The sequence below is a fragment of the Ipomoea nil genome, unplaced genomic scaffold, assembly GCF_001879475.1.
Source record: "Ipomoea nil cultivar Tokyo-kokei standard unplaced genomic scaffold, Asagao_1.1 scaffold2759, whole genome shotgun sequence".
NCBI classification, from domain to species: Eukaryota; Viridiplantae; Streptophyta; class Magnoliopsida; order Solanales; family Convolvulaceae; genus Ipomoea; species Ipomoea nil.
The window spans coordinates 19,306-38,042 of NW_017619187.1; the positions used below are offsets into that span (position 1 = coordinate 19,306).

The 18,737-nt window shown below is 33.7% G+C and overlaps 2 protein-coding genes and 1 long non-coding RNA gene across 3 annotated transcripts in view; 1 reads left to right on the plus strand and 2 right to left on the minus strand.

The window, feature by feature from the left end:
- Positions 1 to 11,198, minus strand: part of LOC109156815 — a 29,939-nt gene extending 18,741 nt beyond the window's left edge. Inside the window, exons 1-3 of the mRNA XM_019304674.1 lie at positions 10,705 to 11,198; positions 8,703 to 9,264; positions 608 to 633 (exon numbers count right to left, since the gene is read on the minus strand). Coding sequence (XP_019160219.1) covers positions 8,705 to 9,264; positions 10,705 to 11,143 — 999 coding nt within the window. The 5' untranslated portion in view covers positions 11,144 to 11,198 and the 3' untranslated portion in view covers positions 608 to 633; positions 8,703 to 8,704. The remainder of the gene's footprint in view (positions 1 to 607; positions 634 to 8,702; positions 9,265 to 10,704) is intronic.
- LOC109156814 lies at positions 489 to 2,122 on the minus strand. Its single transcript, XM_019304673.1, has 2 exons — positions 1,566 to 2,122; positions 489 to 1,218 (listed from the first exon to the last, which is right to left on the minus strand). Exons 1-2 carry the CDS (start codon positions 2,011 to 2,013, stop codon positions 659 to 661), a joined length of 1,008 nt encoding a protein of 335 aa, XP_019160218.1. The 5' UTR covers positions 2,014 to 2,122; the 3' UTR covers positions 489 to 658.
- A 5,348-nt stretch (positions 11,199 to 16,546) lies between the features above and the next one.
- LOC109156817 lies at positions 16,547 to 18,322 on the plus strand. Its single transcript, XR_002050119.1, has 2 exons — positions 16,547 to 16,747; positions 17,360 to 18,322. It is a non-coding gene; the product is annotated as an uncharacterized LOC109156817 (long non-coding RNA).
- Positions 18,323 to 18,737: the final 415 nt, after the last annotated feature.

Genomic DNA, 18,737 nt, shown 5'->3' on the forward strand with positions numbered 1-18,737 from the left:
TTTTTGTAACACTTTATTACTCCAAAACGCTAAAATTTACAAAGCTACTCAAAACAATTTTTTCAATAAGCTTTTTGAGAAAGTCATTTTGCACGTGATCAGCTATCAAACCAACAGCTAATTTACTAAATATCTTTCTAATACTAACCACAAATAGTTATTTACCAAATATCCCCAATGAAGGTTAACTTGATTACAACAAAATTCCTCTCTTCCTTCAAATTATATCTCCCCATTCTTCACTTCCTACCCCCATCTCTGCCTAGCTGAGCTCAAAATTATCATTTTCATCTTTGCAAAGCTCGAGCCTTTTATGGATAGACTAGTCATACGCAACCTATCTATGACTTGAGACATGATTTCCTTTTTAAAAATTTAAAGTTAATACCATATTATTAAGACAAATCAATCGTTACCAAACGGGGTATATTGGCAACCAAGTGAATGAGATTGAGCTATAAGTGAATGAAAATACAACTCAGTCACTTATCATAGAAATACAGATTTCATAAACTTGAAACAAAAGTAGGTTACAAAATCCTCATAGAAACATACATAAATTAAAATCTGAAACCTGAGAAGGAACATTGGAAAATTAAACATGATTTGCATGATCCAACTCAATTACTCCTTGAATGAACTACTTGTATGTATAGGTTCAAGCAGAAAACACAGCCTCAACTAGAACATGCTTTCTCCGGGGATATCCCATGCCGAGCAAATGGCTAACATACACTCTCCCATCCTTCACCGTGGCTGCACTTGACACACGATGAACCATGCCTTTGGCTTTTCCCACAATCCTAGCGCTTTCCCAATCATCACAACTCTCGACCAGCCTTGTTGGGCTGAATTTGTTCCCAGCAACGACCAGTTTGTCGGGCGACAGGAGCTCCAAGCCATCCCCGAACCTCAATGGCCCTCCAACCACATTAACAATCTCGACTTTGTTTCCCTTTGATGTTTGGACCTTGTACAAATTGCCCGATAAAGTGTGGACAACTAGCAGGTATCCATTTGGATGATACACAATTCCATTGAGGGCGAGGCGAACCATGTTGTTGTACCACTCTTTGGGGGTAAACAGGGGACTCCTTATTGTATCCTGGAGCTCTCCCTCGGGCCCGACCTTCCATATCTTACTCGCTTTAACGTCTGTTATGTATGCATTCCCCTCTTCATCAACTGCAACATCATCTGCAAGTGATTTCTCGTCCTCTACAAGATTAATTAACTAGAGGTTACTAAAACATTTTAAGTCGACCATGGAGGATATATATATATAAACTCTCACAACAAAAAATTGAAACACTAAACCAAAAAGGTTATCCCAACACATTAGGAATCAATTTCTCAACATGTAACTGATAACAATTGTTGTTTATAATCTTGCAAAGACTGCGCAACCATAAACAAATTGAAGCATGTGCTCCATTTCAACTAAAAGCCTAAACTGAGCGCTCCTCAAGTGTGCGGGGTACCAAGCAACACTGATACCAAATTGAAGCATATGCTCCATCTCAACTAAAAATTTAAGTTGGATTGCACATGCTCACAGAACATACCTGGGCCGCTGAGTTTCGTAAGGAATATTCTCTTCCACGTGGACAAATCATACGCGGCCAGGGCACTATACCTGTTCCCGAAAACGTCGGCGACAGCCACGAGAACACGGTTACGGCGCCGGTCAATAGCGAGGCCAAGCGAGGCGTTTCCGGACAAGTCAACCTCCTTGACGAGCGGCGTTTCCTGGAGGACAGATCCGGCGGAGCCGTCGTGGTCGAGGGGGACGGGAATCTGGCCCACGCCGCCTTCGAAAAAGGTGACGAGGAATCGACGGCCCTGATCGTCCCACTTGGCGCACTCGCGGAGCCACCCGGTGCTGTGGTACTGGATAACATGGGTGGACGGCCGGCCGGCGGTCTCAAGGTGAACGATAACGGCGAGGGGAATGACGGAGACGATGAAGAAGAGTATCAGGAGCTTTGGCGAGCAAGAGAAGAAACTCGCCATAACTCACACCTTCCACGCTTCGCAGGCTGGCGAGAAGGATGAGGGAAGAAGCTAAGGGAGAAGGCAGCTGGGAGCAATTCAAGTGAGGCGGTGATTTATATAGAATAGCACAGCCATTCAGCCATGCATTCAGCCAATCAGAGCCATTCAGCCAATCAGCCATGGCGGAAAGATTACAAAACATAGGAGTTGGTGAAGAATGGGTGAGAAAGTGTAAAAATGATAACTTTGATAGGCTGAGGCTCTGTTTGGCAAACCTAGCTGAAAAGTTATAAGCTAGGAGCTGATAGCTGAAAAGGAGCTGAAAGCTGAAAAGCTATAAGCTCGGAGCTGAAAATTGAAGAGCTGTTAAGTTAGCTGTTATGATTGAAAGTGTTTGGTAAAATTAGCTTTTTGATAAGCTGATAAATGTAAAAAGACTAAAAAGGACATCTTCATAAAATTTAAATTAGTTTGTTTACATATTAAAATTTAACATTTCGTCTTCCAAAAAAAAGTAAACATTTTTTAAAATAAAACTATTAGCATGATCATGATCTAGCATCCCATAATAAAGTAGCAATATTGTCATTGGTGGAAGCCATATTGCTAATTTAAAAATAACGTTGTTAATAATAATAATAATAATAATAATAATAATAATAATAATAATAAGCTAAAGATGAAGGGATTGACGTGAAGCCATATTGCTAGTTTAAAAATAACATTAATAATAATAATAATAATAATAATAATAATAATAATAATAATAATAATAATAAGCTAAAGATGAAGGGATTGACGTGAAAGTTGGGATTGGGGAAGAGAATGGTTTTAATTCATAAGGTTAAAATATGTCATTACTTTAAAATAATAAGGGGGCGTTTGGTTCAGGTTATATAAGATAACCAAGGGAATGTGACATTCCAAAGCTCACATTCCGGTGTTTGGTTCATATTATCTCAGGGAATCTAACATTCCCAAGGAATGTCACATTCCCTCCACATAGGATTTTGAAGGGAATGTGATTCCCTTCAAAATCTTAGGTAATCTAAGATAACCTTGGTTATGTTAGTTATATATATATATATATATATATATATATATATATATATATATATATATATATATATATATTTATTTATTTATTTATTTATTTATTTATTTATTATGTTATGTTAGTTTATAAAATAATTTTGTTTCTCAAGTTCAAGATTTTAGTTAATATTTTAAAATCATGTGATTATATATGATACCGTTATCTTATTTATTTATTTTAATTTTTAAATTTATTAAAATATATGAAAATATGTTTAAGGATATTATAGTGTGTATAAAAGATAACCCTAAACCAAACATCATTATATTACATACCCCAATTTTAACCAAACACAGGAATCTAACATTCCCAGTAATCTAACATTCCCAGCAATCTAACATTCCCTAGGTAATCTTACATTCCGTGAACCAAACGACCCCTAAGGGTAAAGATGGAAAAAAAGTTAGGAAGCTAGTAGCTTATTTTGAAACGCTACCTAACGTAGCGTTCCAAAATAAGCTCTTATTTTAAGCTAGGAGCTTATTTTGGGAACATTACCAAACAGAGCTTATAGCTTATTAGTAGTTTAAAATAAGCTATAAGCTCCTAGCTTATCGTTGCCAAACAGAGCCTGAATATCTTTTTTTTTTTTTTTTTGAATGGAATACCAACTTTATTAAATTAGTCCTTCAATACAAGAAGGAATAGATGAAATCTAAACAGAAGAACCAAACTGTGAACGAGCAATCCTTGCAATCGCATGAACCAAACTGTGGACACTTCATTAAAGTGTCTTTGAAGATCCCTACATTCATCAATCACACAGCTAAAGACAAATCATTATGGAGACCATTAATGGAATTGCACACAGACTGACAGTCCGAGAGGAGCAAAAATCTCATAGGCTGAATATCCTTTCGTTTGGACATTATTATTTGGATAAAGAAAAATTTAATTATAATTCGAAAATGAGTTATTCCAAAAAAGAAGAAGCAAAAAAAAAACAAGTTTTTTTTTTTTTTTTTTTACAAAGGAAGGGGAACACCCACATATACACTAAACCTCCCACATAAGGGGCCAAATCGGATACCAGTGGACCACAAGCCACTTGGTAAAAAAAAAAAAAAAGTTAGGTCTTTAATTATGCCACAAGTTCAAAAAGGATCAAAATGTTCATGTATTTAACGATATTTAAACGATTTTACTGATGAAGTATCAAAAATTGTATTCTCAAAAAAAAAATCAAAAATTGTCATGTTTCAATAATACAGGACAAAAAAAAAATGTTCTTAAAAAAAAAGATTAAAAGTAAAATGAGAGACCTATAAATCAATCGTTATACCGTGCACTATGCGCCCCGCGCCTCCCAAAATGACGTCGTTTTGTTAAGTTGTTAAAAAAATCATTTGTTTCGAATGCACATAAACTCATAACAGAATACACATAAACCATAACAGAATACACATAATCTATATAATACAGAATACACATAAACTTTTAATTAAATACACATAATGAGATTTGATTAACATAATACACATAAACTCTTACTGAATACACATAAACTCATTACACAATACACAAACTTTTGACTGAATACACATAATGGGGTTTGGTTAACATAATACACATAAACTCTTAAATTAATACACATAAACTCATAACACAATACAAATAAATTTTTAACTCAATACACATAATGGAGTTTTGTCTGTTCGGATAAACAGAGTAACGTCAGTATAACATCAGCATGAAAAGAGCGTGTTTTGTACCTGAGCGTATATTGTTATGTGCACCGTGGTGCACGATATAAATTACCCCTATAAATTTTTTTAAAAAAAATATAGAAGTTACTCATTTGAAATTTGATAATAGTATAATGGTTATTGGCCCATGTGCCCAACTCTAATTAAACAAATGGTGTTATATAATGGGTTCTCCCATCCTTATTGTGTGGACTATATTTTGTATATTTAAAATAATGTATATTCAGTATAAAAATAATGTATTTTTAGAATGTTAAAAATGTATATTGTATTCAAAAGATATACATTATTTGTGTAATGAGTGTGCATTATATTGTATAATGTACATTCAGTACACAAATAATGTACATTTAATATATTAAAAATATATTTTTTATTATGGTCTACACAATAATTTGTCCTTTTTGTTACGGTCCATACAATAATTTGCCACTTAACTAGCATATTACTAGTCTAGGGCAAATTATGCCGTGGAACCGTGTCCACCTTGCAAGGTAGACACGGTTCTAAAATGACGTCGTTTTGGCGGAAACGAATGGATGTCAATTAAAAAAAAATTGCTTTCTTTCACCGTTAACGACGTTTGTCTTAGGAAGTCTATATTCATAATTACTGAACTCTATGTTCATAATTACAAAACTTTTTTTTTTTTTTTTAACTTAATACAGAACTCTTATGTTCATAATTTTTGAACTTCATATATATTCACAATTATTGAACTCTATATTCAAAATTACAGAACTCTATGTTCATACTTTTTGAACTCTAGAAGTCTATGTTCATAATTACTGAACTCTATGTTCATAATTTTTGAACTCCATATCCACAATTATTGAACTCTATATTCATAATTTTTGAACAAAGAGATCTATTGAAGCACAAAGAGTCAATATTACTTTCTATTACAATGTAGTAATGTAGTATCTGTCTATATATACTTTCTTAACCTATTAGCACAAAGAGATCTATTGAAGCACAAAGAGTCAATATCGTCAAACCTATGATATCTCATTTAAGAGAGCCACAGAGGTGTCATTAAGTTACAAGCTACTTATTATTGTATACATACTTTCAAATTATATACATTCAATAAATAAATAATGTGTTTTTTTATTCATGGTTCACATGAAAATTTGTCGGGTAAACTGGACTAGCAATTGTTATGTCGTGGAACCGTGTCCACCTTACAAGGTGGACACGATTCCAATACGACGTCGTTTGGAAATTTTGGAGTAACGGTGTTGTTAGTGGCATCGTTTTCCTCCACCAATCAGATTTTTTTTAAAAAAAAAAATTCAAAACAACTTAGCGAGACATTGTGAATATAGAGTTCAAGGATTATGAACATAGAGTTCTATAATTATGAACATAGAGTTCTGTAATTGTGAATACACAGTTCAATAATTGTGAATATAAAGTCCTATAATTATGAACATAGAGTTCTATAATTATGAACATAGAGTTCACTAATTATGAACACAGACTTCTAGAGTTCAAATATACAATTCTATATGAACATAGAGTTATGTAATTGTGAATATAGAGGTCAATAATTGTGAATATAAAATTTAAAAATTATGAACATAGAATTCAGTAATTATAAACATAGACCGTCTGAAGACAAACGCCGTTAACGATGAAAGAAAGTATTATTTTTATTGACACAACGTCATTTTCCACCAAAATGACGCCGTAGTTTTGGAACCGTGTCTACCGTGCAAGGTGGACACGGTTCCACAGCATTATTTGCCATAAACTAGTAATATGGTAGTTAAGTGGGCTGGGCTGTATTCATCGATAGGCCCATGCGTTTTGCCAACATCAACTGGTTCTATTTAAGACGACTCATCCGCGTGAGACTCAAGCGTCAAGATCGAACTCAAAAACCGGATGAAGATGAGGGGGAGACGGGGAGTCGAGTGGTATGTAGAAGAGGCATATTTCGGTTTGTGCGTGAATCTGACGCCTAGCTTTTGTTGTTGTTTATGGCGGTTCGTTAGATTCACGCACAAACTCGTAATATGCCTTTTCATTGTATTCACCCCTGCCATCATATTTGCTGTTTCATCGGTTTAGGTTAGTTCCCAAAGTTTTTTCCATTTTCGAATTGAATTTTTGCGTGCTGTTATTAATTGATCTGGTTTGTTTGATAATTGAGTATATATTTTCTAGTTTTGCGAGTTTGATGTTGTTTTCATATCAGAAATGTGTTGAGATAAACAATGTTGAACAGCTCTAATTAGTCCTAAGTAGGCCTAAGCATAATCCCTGATCTGTATAAAATTTTGGAAATATTTGCCTTAAATTTTATGAAAATTAGTAGCTCTATGAATTGTTAACGGAGTGGATTTAGAAAGTGTTTGGCTTTTCTTATTTTGATTTTTTACGTATCTAATTGGCTTTTGATTTTTATTATACCAATTGAACTAGTTTACCTACCTTCAAAAGGAAAGACGGTTATTGTACAAATTCAAAATTTAATGGGCGGTAAGAAGTAAAATGGAGATATGAACTGCTGGCTGAAGCATTAAAGAATAAATTGAGTTAATTGATTAATGGAGTTGTGTACTGACTGATGGGGAAACGGATGAATTTCTTATGCAACTATATGCTGTTTCTCTTCTCTTTGAAGAGTGTGTTTACTTTTAGAAATATTAACTTTCTATGCAATACGTAGGATTCTTGCAAATAGACAATCTGCAGCTCATGCTAAAGGAGCAAAAAGTTCATTCTCAATATGACCAAACCATCCTAACCATCCTGATCTTACTTTGGTCCAAATTATATTATTTTGTAGAGAGGAATAGAATCATTAGGAATGAAAAGAAAACAAATGGTATAAAATTAAAATGTCCTTATAACCACAACAATAACAATAACCAATGTACTTATGCCATTTCTTCCCTTTTTTCTTTCCAAAATTACGAGCCTACAACCATTGAATTGCAATTCATGAGGAGTACCCATTAATTACAATTCATGGAGAGTACACATGAATGGCAAATTAATTAAACATTATAATTTGTTTTGCCATAGAATAAATTATTGAAAAAAAAATTCTAACTACATCCAATCAAACACCCCTCAATGCTACATATTTTGGAAGTATTGCTTAAATTAAAATGGGAGTATCTTCAGAAAAGCCTGAACTAACAAAATTGTTACTATTATCAAGATTAGTAGTTCTAGAATATACATGCTATATTGTTGTCTAAAATTACTATAGTATTATTATTATTAAGAGTTTTTGTTTTTAGGGTCGAATAAAATTGTTATTTAATTTAATACAATCTTTTATGTTAAGGAGTATTTTAATTTAATGTTATTATTTCTAAAAGCCTAAAAGGTGAAAGAGATAAAAGTAATAAATTTTAGAGACAAACAATACTGAAGGAGAAAAAAAACGCACACACACACGAATGCTAATCTTACCATGTTTGAGCCTTGAGGTGGAACTAGCTAGAAGTTTAAAACTATAATATAATTGGTCATGTTCGATAACATAGTTAGCTTATCAATCAATTTTAATTTATTTAACTACTATTAGCTATTTGATTTCACTAAATATTCAATATAAGTATTTGATTAATTAGTGTTTTGTAACATCTTATTGCTCCAAAATGCTAAAATTCAAAAAGTTGTTCAAAGAAAGTTTTTCGATCACTTTTTTGAGAAATTCATTTTGCAGCATCTCATGGATTGAGCTATAAGAGTGAATGAAAATACAGCTCAGTCACTCATCATAGAAATACAGATTTCATAAACTTGAAACAAAACTAGGTTACAAAATTCTCATAGAAACACACAAATTAAAATCTGAAATCTGAGAAGGAACATTGGAAAATTAAACATGATTTGCATGATCCAACTCAATTACTACTTGAATGAACTACTTGTATGTATAGGTTCAAGCAGAAAACACAGCCTCAACCAGAACATGCTTTCTCCGAGGATATCCCATGCCGACCAAATGGTTAACATACACTCTCCCATCCTTCACCGTGGCTGCAGTTGACACACGATGAACCATGCCTTTGGCTTTTCCCACAACCCTAGCGCTTTCCCAATCATCAGAACTCTCGACCAGCTTTGTTGGGCTAAATTTGTTCCCAGCAACGACCAGTTTGTTGGGCGACAAGAGCGCCAAGCCATCCCCGAACCTCAGTGGCCCTCCAACCACATTAACAATCTCGACTTTGTTTCCCTTTGCTGTTTGGACCTTGAACAACTTGCCCGATAAAGTGTGGACAACTAGCAGGTATCCATTTGGATGATACACAATTCCATTGAGGGCAAGGGGAAGCAAGTTCTTGTACCACTCTTTGAGGGTAAACAGGGGACTCCTTATTGTATGTTGTAGCTCTCCCCCGGGCCCGACCTTCCATATCTTACTCGCTTTAACGTCTGTTACGTATGCATTCCCCTCCTCATCAACTGCAACATCATTTGCAAATGATTTCTCGCCCTCTGCATCATTAATTAACTAGGTGTTACTCAAACATTTTGAGTCGACGAGGGAGGATAATGTCTCACAACAAAAATGGAAACACTAAAGCAAATGATTTCTAATACATAGAGCATATATATTAGAAGTTAGCATATATTCATAGTATTGGGCACACTAATTAGTAGGGAGTAGTTGTCACTTGTCAAACACTAATACAATAATACACCCTAACTACATAATACGAAAACATTAGCCAAAGTCAAAAAATGACTTATAATAATAATGGAGATATTCAAATCTGAGTAGTTGAGAAACATTGTTGGATTTAATGCAGGAAATATAAGAAGAATGTCTCTCTAATTGTAAGCAAGGTGTTGGTTCTAGTGATCATGGGTAGTTACCCAGCGGGCCAACATAATCGATCATATGAGAAATAAAATGTAAAAAATAAACAGATACAAGAATTTTTAAAATCACGAGTCTTTCAAAACCAAAAATTTAAATTTTTTTACATATATCACTGCTTTCTAGTCTAGAGAGATGTGGATCAACCTCTCTCTTCCTCTCGTTTTTTCCCTCTTTTCATAACACAAGAATTGTAGATGGTGAGGAGAGGGTATTAAAGGGTAATTAGGGGAATTTATAGGTAATAATTTAGTAATAAATTGGAGTTTATGGAAGGATAATTAGGGAGACTGGTAAAGTGGTGACTGTCGAGTCCCACCAATTATTTCTCTTTTAGAAAAAAAAAAAAATTTAAATGAACTGGAAAGAAAAAATTTTAATGGTAAAAAACTGTTCATTATAATCTTGCAAAGACTGTGCAACCATAAAGATGGCAGCCCGCCCCAAACCAACTCAGAGGACTAAACACGCAAATTATGCTATGCATGGTGCATACGGTTGCAAAAACAACGTCGTTTTGATTAAAAACGACTCGTCCAATTTTTTTTTTAAAAATTATTTTCGATTGTTGTTAACGGCGTTATGCTGTGCATAATTTGAACTATATATCCAGAATTAATATATATCCGCACCGATTACTGGTACTTTGTTTTGGCTTATGGCAGTTAGCTGCGTTTGTATATTCAGAATGAATGAACTATATATTCAAAATTAATAAACTATAAATTCAAAATTAGTGAACTATAATCCAGAATTAATGAACTATATATCCAGAATTAGTGAACTATGTATCCAAAATGATGATGCCTTGTTCGGGCTCATCGAGCTCATCCTCTTCCCTCCCCATGTATCTAGAATTAGTGAGCTATATATCTAAAATTAATAAATTATATATCTATAACACCGAAAATGGTAGAAATTCTGTCAATTAGAATTTAAAAAAATAAAATGTAATTGGTGGAGTTAAATGGTGCCACGGGACACCGTTACTCCAACATAGTGAAACCGCTTAGTTCACAACCGTTTGGACAGCACAACAATTGGACTAAACATACCTGGGCCGCTGAGTTTGGTAAGGAATATTCTCTTCCACGTGGACAAATCATACGCGGCCAGAGCGGTATACCGGTTCCCTGGAACATCAGCGACGGCCACGAGAAGACGGTTACGGCGCCGGTCGATAGTGAGGCCAAGCGAGGAGTTCCCGGACAAGTCAGCCTCCTTGACGACCGGCGTTTCCTGGAGGACTGATCCGTCGTAGTCGAGGGGGACGGGAATCTGGCCGACGCCGCCTTCGACAAAGGTGACGAGGAATCGACGGCCCTGATCGTCCCACTTGGCGCACTCGCGGAGCCACCCGTTGCTGTGGTACTGGATAACATCGGTGGACGGCCGGCCGGCGGTCTCAAGGTGAATGATAAGGGCGAGGGGAATGGCGGAGACGATGAAGAAGATTATCAGGAACTTTGCCAAGCAAGAGAAGAAACTCGCCATAACTCAGACCTTCGCAAGCTGGAGAGAAGGATGAAGGGAGAAGGGAAAAGGCGGTGATTTATTTATATAGAATAGCACAGCCAATCAGCCATGGCGGAATTGAAAGATTACAAATAATAGGGGTTGGTGAAGAATGGGTGAGAAAGTGTAAAAATGATAACTTTGATAGGCTGAATATCCTTTCGTTTGGACATTATTTGGATATAGAAAAATTCAATTATAATTAGAAAATGAGTTATTTCCAAAAAAGACAAAAAGACAAGTTAGGTCTTCAATTATGACAGATGTACAAAGGGATCAAAATGTCTACGTATTTAATGACATTTAAACAATTTTACGGGATAAAATATCAAAAATTGTCATGTTTCAATAATATTAAGGCAAAAAAAAAGAATGTTCTAAAAAAAAGATTAAAAGTAAATTAAGAGATGTATAAATTTAGAAAAAAAAAATAGAATTAACTTATTTGAAATTTGAAAATAGTATAATGGCTATTGGCCCATGTGCCCAACTCTAATTTTAAAAATGGTGTTATATGATGGGTTCTCGGGAGTGGACAAAAGGAATCTGGCAGATTTTTTAACGGAAAAGAGTTACACCTCATGACTATATGTCAATATTGGTATTATTATATTAGTTATCAATTTTTTTATTTCTATTTTTTTGAAAATCGGGAAAAATGTTAAATAGGCCCCTAAACTTTACACCAAAAGTCAATAGTTATGCTGTGCAACCGAATGTACCATGCGCATGGTGCATACGGTTCAAAACGACGTCGTTTTGATTAAAAACGCGCGTCCCACTTAAAAAAAAAAAAAATCAGGTTCGACTCTCAGCAATAGCATTATTGTGGATATATAGTTATGAAATTGTGGTTATATAGTTATGAATTTATGGATATTTAGTTCATTCATTGTGGATATTTAGTTCAATCATATATTGTGGATATTTAGTTCATTCATTGTGAATTTTTACTTCATTCATTCATTCATTGTGGATTTTTACTTCATTCATTCATTCATTGTGGATTTTTACTTCATTCATTCACTGTGGATATATAGTTATGAAATTGTGGATATATAGTTATGAAATTGTGGTTATATAGTTATGAATTTATGGATATTTAGTTCATTCATTGTGGATATTTAGTTCATTCATTGTGGATTTTTACTTCATTCATTCATTCATTGTGGATTTTTACTTCATTCATTCACTGTGGATATATAGTTATGAAATTGTGGATATATAGTTATGAAATTGTGGTTATATAGTTATGAATTTCTGGATATATAAAAATGCTATTGCCGGGAATCGAACATGATTTCTTCTTTAAGTGGGACGCGCGTTTTTTTAACCAAAACGGCGCCGTTTTGCAACCGTATGCACCTTGCAAGGTGCATTCGGTTGCACAGCATAATTTGCGACTAAAAGTTAATTAGGCCCTTGAACTTTAAAAAGGTTCAATTAAACCCTCAAACATGTCAAATTGTATCAATGAAGTCCATGAACCTGTAAATGACCTGTGATTGCAGGTCATTTTAATTCAGGCGAAAAATCCGACGAACGGCGACAGTTATGACTCATGTCGCTGTGGAGGTCGGCAAACTACCACATCGTCAACAGTAGCAAAATAGCGGCTGACCTGGGTCTTCATCCTTGCTCGTTGACGCTGACATTCAACTACACCACTACTGGTTCTTGTCGACGAAGAAGGGGACTACAACAGTGAAGAGGACTTTTGCTCGCCGGAAAAACAGGGGAGAGGAAAGGAACCTCGTTGGAGAGAACATGGGACGCCACTGGTCGCTATTTAATTGGATTCATTTTTTTTATTTGGGCGTCGCATGTGTAATTGAACAATTATTTGGGCGATGCACGTTTAAATTTTTTTATTATATATTTAGATAATAAAATTAAAGATAAAATTATAAACAATTCTAATATTTGAAAATGTACATTTATTTAATTATAATATTAGTGCAAGAGTATCACTCAGTTAATTAAATAATGTATGACTTGTTCGTCTGCAACTACCTTAAAAAATCGATGTGCAATATAATTTATGTAATTATATTATTACTAAAATAAATATGAAGAAAATGAAGAAATACTTTAATTGTAGTTATTATACAAAATAACTTCAACGACCATGTTTACTGTAATTACTATAGTAATATATTATTAGGCAATTAAACTAATATAGGTGCAATTATACTCTTATACCTTAAGTATATTCTTTTTCACCATATAGGCTTTACTTTTTTCCTACCCCTCAATATCTTAATGAATTAATTGTAATTATTATACAAAAAATCAAACCACCCATGTTTAATTGTATTATACTACTATCTGTATAATTATTAGTTTAATTATCATAATAATTATTAGTCAATTATACTAATATCTGCGTAATTAATTTTTTAATTACCATAAAATTATTGAGTAATTATACTAATATAGTGCAATTATACTTCTATATTTACAGTATAATATAGAAATTACGCACCTTAATAAAGAAAACAATGCACCTTAAGAAGGCAAATCACGCACTTAAAGCTTTAAGTTGACTCACCTTAAGCACACAAACTACGCACCTAAGCAACTGTACAACCGCAAAGAAGGCCAACCGCACGAGAGCCCATATATTATACTCAAGTATATAAATATGTGTGTGTGTGTGTGTGTGTGTGTGTGTGTGTGTGTGTGATCCAGAAAATTATGTGAATGTGGGCGTAGTTCAAATGACTTTAGAAACAGATTAATGATAGTTAGGGGCGGAGTCAAAACTATACTTGCGTAGGGTTAAATTTTAAAACACTTTGAAATACTATAAAAATATTTATGGCAAAATATGAAACATAATCGATTAGATAAAATAGTTTAAATAGAAAAGACAATATATTTATAAATACTTTAATTTTAATTTTTTTTTAATTAGATTAACTTTAATTTTTTTGTAAATTAATTTGAATACAATGAAGTATAATATATACTTGTGAAATATAAACGTGTGGACTACATTCACACACAAAAATAGAACACCATAACAAATACTGCTAATGGGTTTTGATCCCATAACACCATAACAAATTCATGATTTCAACCAACTAAACTATTGAAATCTTTAGTAATTCATATGTTTATATTTAGAGTAAAAGACATTTTTGGTCCTAGACTTATAGTGGCTTGGACAATTTTAGTCCTTTATAAAAAAATTTGCCATTTTATGGACAGAGTTATTGTGGCGAGGACATTTTTGGTCCTCCGTCTATATTTTTGTTAGATAACCGTCTGAGAGAGGGGTAATTACGTCTATTTAGGCTATCTCCTTCTATCTATTATATCTATGTGTGTTTTGTTTTCTTCTCGGTCATAATTCGAAGGAGTCGGAGAGTCCAAGTTGCAGTAAAGACATGGTTGTGGGCAGAGCATTTCGTAGTGCAAAACTACAAATAAATGAGGGTCAGAGTAAAGGCATGGTTGTGGGACCAAAATCGTCTATCTCACAATAAAGAGATAGCCTAAATTGATGTAATTGCCCCTCTCTCATACGGTTATCTAACAGAAACATAGACGGAGGACCAAAAATGTCATCGCCACAATAACTCTGTCCATAAAATGGCAAATTTTTTTATAAAGGACTAAAATTGTCCAAGCCACTATAAGTCTAGGACGAAAAATGTCTTTTAGTCTTTATATTTATATAAAAGGGTTAGGGGAAGGGAGTGAGTAGGGGCAGCTACCCCTATGCTAGATCTGCCTCTGTGTGTGGTGTGTGTATGAAAATTAATTGTAATAATATTTTAAGAATATTTGGATCGATATATAATTATATATCAAAATTATATAACAATGAATATTATATAGTGCAATTGATGAAATGGATTGAATCGATTATGGTTTTTGAAGTTATTTTTACTTGAATTTGAGCAAATAATTGTCCAATTACATGGACGATGCATGGATAAAAAATTTTAATATATATTTAGATAATGAAATTATTGTATATATACTTCAAATAATATACATTCAATAAATAAATAATGTGTTTTTATTATATTTAAATGTATATTTTATTCATGGTTCACATGAAAATTTACCGGGTAAACTGAACTAGCAATTATTATGCTGTGGAACCGTGTCCACCTTGCAAGGTGGACACGGTTCCAATACGGCGCCGTTTAGCAATTTAGGAGTAACAGTGCCGTTAGTGGCATCGTTTTCCTCCACCAATCAGATTTAAAAAAAAAAAAAAATTGTCGAAACAACTTAGCGAGACATTGTGAATATAGAGTTCAAAAATTATGAACATAGAGTTCTATAATTATGAACATAGAGTTTTGTAATTATGAACATAGAGTTTTGTTATTGTGAATATAGAGTTCAATAATTGTGAATATGAAGTTCAAAAACTATGAACATAGAGTTCTATAATTATGAACATAGATTTCAGTAATTATGAACATAGACTTCTTAAAGACAAATGTCGTTAACGGCGAAAGAAATCAAATTTTTTATTTTAATTGACACGGTGTCGTTTTCCACCAAAACGACGTCATTTCGGCACCGTATCCACCTTTTCCACAGCAGAATTTTGCAAATTATTGTATGAACCATAAAAGAAAGTACATTTCAAATATAATAAAAGTACATTATTTGTGTATAGAATATACATTATATAAAATAATGTACTTTTAGTATTCAAATAATGTACTTTCTCTGAATACAAAGTAAATTTTTAATATACTAAAAGTACATTATTTGTGAACTAAATATACATTATTTTATAGTATACAAAATATGGTCCACAGAGCTTGTGTGCAGTTGTTATATCGTGCACCGTGCGTCAAAACGGCGCCGTTTCTGCAGTTATAACAGAGTGACACTACAGTGAGTCTAAACCGACAATGTCTCACGTATTATTTTTATATTATCAAAATGATACTGTAGTTGTGGTGAAATGAAACTACAGTATATATAAAATGAAACTGAATAACATTTCACATATTTGAGTGTATATTGTACAATGAAGCTGTAATTATATTGAAATGATCTTGTAGTTGTGCTTTAATGAAACTATAATGTATATAAAATAAAATTAAATAACATTTTCACATATTTGAGTCTATAAATATCGAATGAAACTTTAGTTATATCAAAATGAAACTATAGTTGTGTTAAATTGAAACTGTAGTGTATACAAAATAAAACAGAATAACAGAATTACTTTTGTAGAAGGGTGCAGAATGGCAAAAAACGAATACCGTTTCTTTTCTTTAATTAACAAAACGACGTTGTTTTGATGCGCGGTGCATAATTGATTATGCATCGCGTTGCCCAGTATAATTTGCCACTAGTTCTATTTAAGACGACTCATCCGTGTGAGACTCAAGAGTCAATGTCGAACTCAAAAACCGGATGAAGATGAGGGGGAGACGGGTAGTCAAGTGGTATGTAGAAGAGGCATATTTCGGTTTGTGCGTGAATCTGACGCCTAGCTTTTGCTGTTGCTTATGGCGGTTCGTTAGATTCACGCACAAATTCGTAATATGCCTTTTCATTGTTTTCACCCCTGTCATCGAATTTGCTGTTTCATCGGTTTAGGTTAGTTCCCGAAGTTTTTTCGATTTTCGATTTGAATTTTTGCGTGGTGTTATTAATTGATCTGGTTTGCTTGATAATTGATTATATATCTTCTAGTTTTGCGAGTTTGATGTTGTTTTCATATCAGAAATGCATTGAGATAAACAATGTTGATCAGCTTTAATTACTCCTTTGCACGCCTAAGCTTAATCCTTCCTGATCTGTATAAAATTTTGGAAATATTTGCCTTAAAATTTGTGAAAATTAATAGCTCTATGAATTGTTAATGGAGTGGATTTAGAAAGTGTTTGGCTTTTCTTAGTTTGATTGTTTACATATCTAATTGGCTTTTGGTTTTTATTATACCAATGGAACTAGTTTACCTACCTTCAAAATGAAAGACGGTTATTCTACAAGTTCAAAATTTAATGGGCTGTAAGAAGTAAAATGGAGATATGAACTGCTGGCTGAAGCAATAAAGAATAAATTGAGTTAATTGAAAGAATAAATTGAGTTAATTGATTAATGGAGTTGTGTACCTGACTGATGGGGAAAAGGATGAATATGCTGTTTCTCTTCTCTTTGAAGAGTGTCTTTCCTTTTAGAAATATTAACTTTCTATGCAATATGTAGGATTCTTGCAAATAGAAGAACCGCCAAGCCCTCCGAGGGTCTTCGAAAACACAAGCACCCCACTCCTTACTTTGAACCAGATTTGTGATAAAATCAGCACATTTGTTCCCTTCTCGAAAGACATGAGAGAAGGTGATTCTTCCAAACTTGGTAGCCATAACCATGCAGTCTTCCAAAAGGGTGCATGTGGAGTCGTCCTTCCCGTTGTCGTTCTGCATCAACTCAACCACCGTCTTGGAATCCAATTCAACGATAATCCGGTGAAGTCCCTTTTCAAGACAGAGTCGCTAAGTGTCCTACATTAAGTGGTTAAATTTTACAGTGCAAATGATTTGTGGTTTTGCTCCAATGGAATCTTTACAATGGCAGACAAACTTGATCTGCTTTGAGTCTCATGAAAATGATATGTGAACGAAAAGTGCAACGTCAATGATAATTTAGGGACGAAAAGTGAGTATGACCAACACGATGAATTCTACAATTATTCTATAACTTAAGGACGAAAAGTGCAATATTTCCTTTGTAGAGTCTAATGCATTTTTTGAAGCCTGGAGAAGAGTTCATTAACCAGTGAGGGAACCAACCAATGAGCCGCCTATCATGCGATGGAAGAAACCTCGTGCAGGTTGGATTAAACTCAATGTTGACACAACTTTTGACAAAGACTCTAAGATCACAGGGATGGGTTTCATCTTGAGAGACTCCCTCGCAGCTAAACAAGAAATATGGAGTGGCCTTTATCACCCAAAGATTGGGAAGGCTGTCAGGATAAGGGATTCTCTAAAATGGTTGAAGAGAATGGGAGCGGACTCAATCCTAAGGAAACTAATTAATATATTCTTCTGTATTAGCTTTGCTTTTGTTAAACGATTCGCGAACACGGCAACTCACTTGCTAGCCTGAGAAGCTTTGCTTTGGATGTTGTTTGACTTGTCTTCTTAATGAAATGTTTGTTGTTTTGTTTTTTTTTTTTTTTTGTTTTTTTTTTTTTTTTTAAATCTTCGGCAAAAACACATACACAGAATGTTGGGACCTATTTTCCTCCATATACACAAAACACATGGGTTAACCATATAAATTGAAAAGGAGTTCAATAAAATGTTTTAGAATACTCCAAAACTCATACCCGCATCCCATTTCAATATGCTATAGAATGGTACGAAAAATAAATTTCTTACAACTAATATAGTAAATAAATAAATAAATTTTGAAATGACAGTTTAAACCAAAATTCTAATTAGATTTCAGGTGTTCTGATTTAATATAAATGTGAACAGTTTTCGATTCGCATTTATTCTGATTTCAGTTTCAGTTTGAACCACTTGTTCAAAATTTATTTATTTAAATTTTATTTTCTATTTTAAAAGTTAATCTAAAT